Here is an 8,248-nt window from a genome sequence, read left to right on the forward strand (position 1 = left end):
TAATTAAAAAATATGTATGTATATATATATTTGTGAACAAGGTGGCACGTCACCAGTGTTGCATGGACTAGGCAAGAGTCTTAAGGAATGAAGGCTTCCATTCACGCCCATCATTATATATGAACCGATTATTTACATGCTCTGTACAAATGTATACAACTTGATCTCCTTATAATTTGGAGCTCCTGTCGGATAATTCGATCCTACGGTTTGATTTGTTGGAGACAACTGGATTCCCGGAACTTTCCACATCGATCACAGCAATGTCACCAGCCTTGTATTCACCAGAAAGTAGAGATTCACTTACCAGATCTTCAATTATAAGTGTAACTGCTCTTCTCAGAGGGCGAGCTCCATAACTCCGGTCATAACCTTGTTCGCATATTAAGTCCATGATTGCTTCTGATACCTCCAGACCAATTCCCAAAGATGCAAGACGTTCTTTCACTTCATGTAGCATTATATCCAGGATTGCAAGCATCTGAAGCGAGAGGAAATGGAAGCGGACTTCAGAAGGGTAACATTGAGGTTTCAATTTATATCCCAAGTTGATAATATGTGAATTCAAATGTAGTAAAGGAGCAGAAGAAAGTAGTTGACTTGCTCCACGTATATAAGAAATTAAATAGACGAAAAGGAGCTGAACCTCAGGTTTCTCAAGAGGACGGAACACCACTACTTCGTCTATTCTGTTGAGCAATTCTGGGCGGAAATAACCCTTTAGCTCTTCCATCACCAAAGCTTTCAGTCCAACATATGATGCTGACTCATCTTCATCAGTGAAAAAACCAAAGGAGTTGTGTCTGCCTTTAGCAATGGCAGCAGATCCCACATTGGAAGTCATTACAACCAGTGCGTTCTTAAATGATACTCTTCGACCCTATTGAATGAATTTCAAAAGGATTAGCAGCACATAAAATAATAATGTCATTCATATTCGCTGGTTTAATTTTATGCAACAAAATAATCATTACTGCAATGAAACCTGAGAATCTGTTAGGTGACCATCTTCAAACAATTGCAGCAGGATGTTAAATATATCTGGGTGGGCTTTCTCAATCTCATCTAAAAGCACAACTGTAAATGGCCGTTTTCTTATAGCTTCGGTAAGAGTGCCTCCTTCTCCGTAACCGACATAACCTGGAGGAGATCCAATTAGTTTGCTTACAGTATGCCTCTCCATATATTCACTCATATCCAATCTTAGCATGGCAGACTCCTACAAGATAAAGTAGAAGCATTATTTCTCTTGAGCCATATTTCACCGAAGCAAGAATAATGAAGAAAGCAATAGCTCCAATGCATTACAATTGCTGAAAATTTTCATATCCAGGTAATATTCAAGGTTAAACAAAAAAAGTCATGTTCTCCCATGTATAGCTTCAAAATTAACATAAAAATGCCTGTATTTTGGAATAATGATTTCATATCATTCATAAAATGCATCCCTGATAGACAGGAATTCCATCTACTGTAAAATGTCCCAAACCTGCATCTTTCCTATCGGGTTGCACTACTAAATAATACCATAAGAAGGTAGAAGGCACAGATCTATAAGCCACTGCCTATGTATAATTGTCGTATTTAAGGTAAAGCCAGAAAATGGGCATGGACTTGGTTTGACCATGTGAATATCAATTTAAGATCACAATAAAAGGTGTAGCGAGGAATGATTTCTTACAGAACCAAAATAACTTGCTGCCAAAGCTTTGGTGAGTTCAGTTTTCCCAACACCAGTAGGGCCACAGAAGAGCATTGCGGCAATTGGTCTGTCTGGGTCATTCAAGCCAACACGAGATCTTTTCACAGCCCGACAAATAGCAGCAACAGCCTCATCTTGACCAATGACTCTTTTCTTCAGCTGTTCATCAAGGTCCACAAGAAGCATTCTTTCATCAGCTGTTAGTTTGTTAACTGGGATTCCTGACCAGAATGAGGCAACAGTAGCAATATCCTCAGGCCCAACCACTGTAATTCTGCAAGAGATGAAAAAACTTAGTTTGTAGCAATCCAGGGTCAGTCAACGATGTCATAAGGCAGAACACATACTCATTATCTGAGGACACTAACGACGGATCAGAAATAAGAATCTCATTCTCCTCCAAGCTAGACTTCTCATCATTTTCTGCCAGTCTTGTTGCCAGTGACTGGTCAAATAGAAAACAGCAGAATATTAGAAAGAATCAGCATAAAACATACAAATAGGACTTGTAACAATGCATATTTAACATACTGCTTCATGCGAGGCCTGAACTGTTCTAATTTCTAGCCAATAATCATTGGGCGACATTGATAGTACTGAAGTTAGCTTCTTCTTTTTGCGCTTAGATGATTCCATTCGAGCTCTACTTCCAGCCTCATCGATAAGATCAATAGCTTTGTCGGGAAGATGTCTATCTGGGATATATCTAGCAGACAGATGTACAGCAGCATTAATGGCCTCCAAAGTGTATACACATTTGTGGTGAGACTCATATTTTTCACGCAAACCCATCAGTATCTGAACAGCATCAGCCTAGTATATGTTCGAAAATGCATCAAGAGGTGGTGATGGTAGGAAAAATGACAATTATAAGTAATATGTGTATTTCCTGTTTGTCAATAAAGATTTCTCGCACCTGACTTGGCTCATTAATGAAAACAGGTTGAAATCTCCGTGCCAGTGCTTTATCCTTCTCAAAATGCAAGCGGAATTCATCCATAGTTGTTGATGCAATACACTGCCACAAAAACAGAAAGCAGGCAAATACAATTTAAAGATCCGCCTTATTCTGCCCAAATGCATCCAGCAACAACCAGCATATTAATTCTTTAATAGGACAATACAGGAAACAATACAATTTTTGTTTCTTAATTTCTTCAATTTTTTACTTGTAGTTATAGACGTGAAGAAATAGAAGGAACAATGTTTACATCTACATCAATGTTGAAAAGGCCAGGTACTGACACCAGAGCTTGTTTTGCAGAATGCAAGTAACTGTAGGTGTGCATCTTAAAGAAAATAAGCCTTCTAATGATGCTTCAACTACAAAGATATAAAGTATACAGCACATATAAAGTATACAACACAGAAGCATGCACTGCAGACTTTTCACCTGGAATTCACTCCGTCCAAGTGATGGTTTCAATAGATTGGCTATATCAAGACCAGAACCTTTATTTCCTCGTCCAACTGTGCCAGAACCAATAAGCGTGTGGACCTCATCAATAAATAAAATTATATTTCCTGAAAAGAGGTAATTCCAAGTTAAGACATGATCAAAGTTTAAAAAATCACAAACGGGCCAAACAAGCACTCACCTGACTTTTGAATCTCTTTTATTAACATGGTCACACGCCCCTCTAACTCCCCCCTCTCCTTTGCACCTGCTATTAGGAGACCTATATCCAAAGACAATATACGCTTTTCCTGGACCAAAAAAACGAGCAATATAAGTGACAAACCTCAGCAAGCAACAGTTTTAATAGTTAAAGAGTATCTAGCTAAGCTTATAGATTATAAATCTTATATCACATAATATGTCATAGCGTGTCCGGATAAAAAATGATAGTGGAACATTAAAATGCGAGGGAGGGAAATATATTTAGATGGCTTAATTTACTGTTTAAAGAAGCTGGTCAAAAACAGGATCATATTCTAAAAAAACATCATTTCTTTTTTACAACTATAATTTATTTTTGGAGTTTCGAAGCTTTAAGAAGATAGTTTATTAAAAACTTGTGAAGAGCTTATCAAACATCTTATAAGAAGTCATAATAAGTTTATAAGATCAACAAAACACCATCTGAGTATAAAGCCATGCATTTTGACTTTCTCAAAATAACCCAGAGTAACATAAACTTTGACAAATATATTTTCCTCTGTAGAGAGCAAACCCACCATTAGAAATAAGGGAACGGTCCCGTCAGCAATATGTAGAGCCAGTCCTTCTGCAATAGCTGTCTTTCCAACCCCAGCTTCACCAAGAAGAATTGGATTACTCTTGGTTCTTCGGCAAAGAATTTGAATGACTCTCTGTAATTCAGTATCTCGGCCAATTACAGGATCAATAGATCCCTGGCTAGCACGGGAAGTGAGATCCACACAGAATAGGTCAAGAGCTTTTTTCTCTGTAAAAAGAGCAATGAATCTCGATTTAATTACTATGTTTAGCATTAACTTATAAAGCAACACCATAGAGCAACAGGTAATATTGATCCTGACCTGTTTCCTTTGCAGGAGAGTTTGCTTGATTGATTTTCTCAGGAAAGATGTTTCCCTGTAGCCTTTTGAATGCAGTGGAAGCTGGTTCTCTTCCCTCTTTGGCGAGCTCTCCTTGAAGTCTGGAGACTGCCACTGTTGCCAAATGGTTCACATTCACACCTAATCTGAAACCATTTCAGTCTAGTTCACGTAATCTGCAACTATGTTATTTTCAACTCAATTAGCATAAAACGACGCCGAAAAGGAATCCCAGAGAGTTAGGAAACAGCATAGTTATTGTGATTTCCAAATTCTTCCCAGTAACATGTTGTGGCTACATGGAATAAATACATTAACAATAACATTTTTTCAGGTTTGTGTTATGATCTAATAGAAAATATGTAGCATTGAGTAAGAAAACCTTAATATTTGATAATCAATATTTTAGTAATAAAGATTACAGAACTATTGTCCCATGAACATCTCTGTCACATTACCTATAGACTCAGTGATGCTAAAGTCGCTTGGAAGGACAAACCATTCACATCAAGGACAATAAGGTTGGCAACATATATGCTGTGTATGCAAATAGAGAAAGAAAGCTGATGCCACTCACACATCCAAATGCAGCCATCCACTGATCCGAGAAACTAACAGCAATGAAACAATATCTAGAAATGCACACGGAGGCGCAATGAATGGCTGCTGAAAAAGTACAAACTTTTAACAAACAAAAGAAAATTTTCTCCTCAGAAGCACGAGTCAACTTAGCACAGGACAATCTAGCAAAATTTTATCAGCTCAATTAGCTATTTACGCCACTAAAACTAGATCAAAATCCCCACATAAACTCTCAATCGCTTAACATACAAACTAAAGTGCTACAAATTGCAAGTAAAGAGAAAATTGGTATTAGCATGATGCTAAAAGTCTCAATAACAGTAGTACCTCTTAAGCACACGGCTAGCATTGCCATCATCAACGGTGAACAATCCAACTGCGATATGCTCAGGTGCTATGTAATAATACCCCATAGTCTTGGAGTACTCAACTGCAGCCTCAAACACGCGCTTGGTGCTAGCAGAAAACGCCACATCCGTAGCTGACGTCTCAGACTGTTGCAAAGTCTCCCCATCCCCATCTTTCTGATTATCTTCCTCCCACAAGCTCTGCACAGCAGCTCGTGCAGCATCAATGGTGATGCCAGATCCCAAAAATCCACCGGAGTCGCGATCCTCTGCAACGAGGCCTAGCAAGAGGTGCTGCGTGTGCACCATGTCCTTGCCCATAGCCTTAGCTTCCCTCTGCGAGAACATCACCGCTTTGATCGATCTCTCCGTGAACCTCTCGAAGATTCCTGAGACCACGAAAAACGGCCGCCTCGGCTTCTTCAGAGCACCTGTGTAATTCGGATTCAATCCACAATTTTGAGCAAGCGAAACTCCGAAATAGGAGGAAGAATAGCTGGTGCTGGTGCTGCAAGCAGTAGAAGTGGCGGCAGCGGGGGGAGGGCAATTTGGGGAAAAGGCTACTACTTTATTGCAGCGGTGGTGAGCGGCGGAGGCAGGAACGCGCCGGATCGGACCGGAATTCAGCACGCAATTGACAGAGAGCGGCGGTGAACATGACACCTCCATTAAATTGTAAAATTATTTAAAATTTACAAAATAATTATAGAAAAATAAGATTACAGCGATTGAATGCGTGAGCTGATGAAGAAGAAGAAATGAATAGAAAAATGAAATAGTATGAGGTTTATATAGTAGATGTTGCGTGTGAAAAAGGAACGCAGAAAGATGAATTTTGCGGGGAAAGGGAGAATGGAATATTGAGAAGACCACGCCTCCAAAAGGCAAACCCCATTTTTATGTAAGAATATTTATATTCTTATATGACCTATGTGTCTATCGGTTTAATTATAAGGATCAAGTTCATATTAAATGTTATAGATTCTAATATAATAGACGATACCTTGATGGATCGGTTTCGATTAAAGAATTAGAATCGGGTGTATTGATAACCCTCCGCTCTTACCTCTGAAATAAGTATATTATGATATTATATATCATAATTATATATAAGTATATATGAATGGTTCATTAATATATATATATGTACGAAAGATCTTATTATATGTATATATATAATAAAGTAATGATTGTACATATATACTATATGTGTGACGTGAATTCAAATTATATGGTGCAAATAAAGTTGGTTAAGTGGCAGTTAATTAGGATTATGGAAGTGGTTAATTCTTTTAGTAACTTCCATAATTGAAAAGGTGTGTCTGTTCATTTGTTTAGCAAATTAAAGAGACACGTCCTTTTGAGGAATTCCGTGGTGATGTCTATATATACACACACGATTTTCAATATTTCATGATATATGAAAAACACATGCATGATGGTAAAATACATGCACTAAAGTTTGTTTTGCATACATATAGAAAAGGAATACACGAATACGCAAAAATAGTTGTATTGCGTATTCACATATATATTTTCGGTCTTGATTCTTTATCCATCAAAAGAATCATTAAAGGCTTGAGGTCAAAGAGGGGATAACATCAATTAGAGATTTCAGTCGAAAGACAGAATAAACATCAAATGGTGGATTCAACCTCTACATCAAATGAAGAAAGCATGGATGGAGGTTGGTGATTTTATCTCCACTTTATAGTATAAATGTTATGGTTGAATTAATTCAAATCTAGAATTAGATTTCATTATTGAAATCATTAAAGCATAGAAATATGGCTTAAAGTTGGTATCAGAGCCAATCTAGATTTGGTTAATTCACCATTTATGTGATTTCAAAATCGAAATTTGAATGGCCTTGGATTTTTCGGTTTTGGTTAATATGCTTCCGCTTGTGTGTTGGGTAATTGTTTTATGAAATGTTAAAAACAATATAAGGATATTCTACCCATTAAAGATTTTAATATTTAAATAATATATAACTTGTTTATCACCAAAGTGGTCTTGTTATATTGCATTTATTTATTAAAAATGATAAATGATGATTAATTGATCATGATTATAGGGATGCTATAAATGACATAAGAGTTTGATTGATCAATTATTTTATTATCTATATGCTAGGAGATCACCCAAAGGTGGATCATTGTATATAGTTAATAAATACGAAGTGGATTAATCATTTATTCATGTGTCATTTAGTATGTACACCCAAAGGCAACATGCTTATTTGATATATGTTTAGTTTGATTAATTGTTAAAGTATATATTTAGCATCGCTGAAAGTACATGTGCTTAAGTATTACCCAAAGGTTACTTGAATGCATGTTATTTAAAGTTTTATTACTGTTTATGAATCTGTGTTAAAGATCTCAAGCACGTATAGATAAGCATGTATAAATGTTGCAGCTTTATAAAATTTGTATGCATATGCTAACTCTGTCATTAAATTAATGGGCAAAATTATGGAGAATGGTCTGAACAGATCTAGCTAACGCTGGGTGTAAAGATATTGGACCATGTCATACTAACGGAAGAGGAATCCTCAACCATTATAGATGTCACTCTGTAAATAAAAAAAAATCTCAATGTGAGACTTGAGAGTGATCAAACATGTTGACCCTTATGAGAATGACGATGGCAGAAAATTTAAAGTCATCTTTGCCCATGACAGAAAAATGCAAAGGAATTCATTAAGAAAATTAAAGAGTGTTTTCAATCGGTTTCGCTGATAAGTCAATTGTAGGAAGCATAATGCATGAGCTGACTACAAAGAAGTTTGACTGGTCTCAGCAAATTATGATCATGTGACAAACATGTTTTACTTGGCAGTAAAGTTAACGACCTTGAGAATGGAGGTTCTTGAGCAATTCTCAGCCCAAATTTATCATGAACTCCCTACATGTTGAATTTAGCCAGTTTCAGGTGAATTATTACACCATTAAAGATCAATGGGACGTTTAAAGAATCAAAGGCTATGTTAGTTTAAAAGGAAGGGAGATTAGAGATAAATTATCAAATTGCGAATCTCATAGTTCTTGGAAGTGTACGCACCAGTAAAGGAAAACTAAGTAAGTAGGACAAA

The 8,248-nt window shown here is 36.8% G+C and overlaps 1 protein-coding gene across 1 annotated transcript; it reads right to left on the minus strand.

Annotated features, from left to right (window-relative positions):
- On the minus strand, positions 1–6,011 carry LOC121741526 (chaperone protein ClpD, chloroplastic-like). Its single transcript, XM_042134318.1, has 12 exons — positions 5,132–6,011; positions 4,205–4,368; positions 3,881–4,110; positions 3,301–3,409; positions 3,096–3,226; positions 2,619–2,720; positions 2,234–2,515; positions 2,050–2,147; positions 1,682–1,976; positions 986–1,219; positions 647–880; positions 1–481 (listed from the first exon to the last, which is right to left on the minus strand). Exons 1-12 carry the CDS (start codon positions 5,818–5,820, stop codon positions 170–172), a joined length of 2,880 nt encoding a protein of 959 aa, XP_041990252.1. The 5' UTR covers positions 5,821–6,011; the 3' UTR covers positions 1–169.
- Positions 6,012–8,248: the final 2,237 nt, after the last annotated feature.

This window comes from Salvia splendens, chromosome 7 (assembly GCF_004379255.2).
Source record: "Salvia splendens isolate huo1 chromosome 7, SspV2, whole genome shotgun sequence".
NCBI lineage: Eukaryota > Viridiplantae > Streptophyta > Magnoliopsida > Lamiales > Lamiaceae > Salvia > Salvia splendens.

Excerpts from the sequence above, each read along its gene's own strand:
- LOC121741526 (XM_042134318.1), bottom strand. The coding sequence starts at position 5,820 with ATGGAGGTGTCATGTTCACCGCCGCTCTCTGTCAATTGCGTGCTGAAT. Across the intron at positions 4,369-5,131 it reads GCTAGCCGTGTGCTTAAGAG|ATTAGGTGTGAATGTGAACC; the intron begins GTACTACTGTTA and ends AAATGGTTTCAG. Across the intron at positions 2,721-3,095 it reads TTGGACGGAGTGAATTCCAG|TGTATTGCATCAACAACTAT; the intron begins GTGAAAAGTCTG and ends TTTTTGTGGCAG.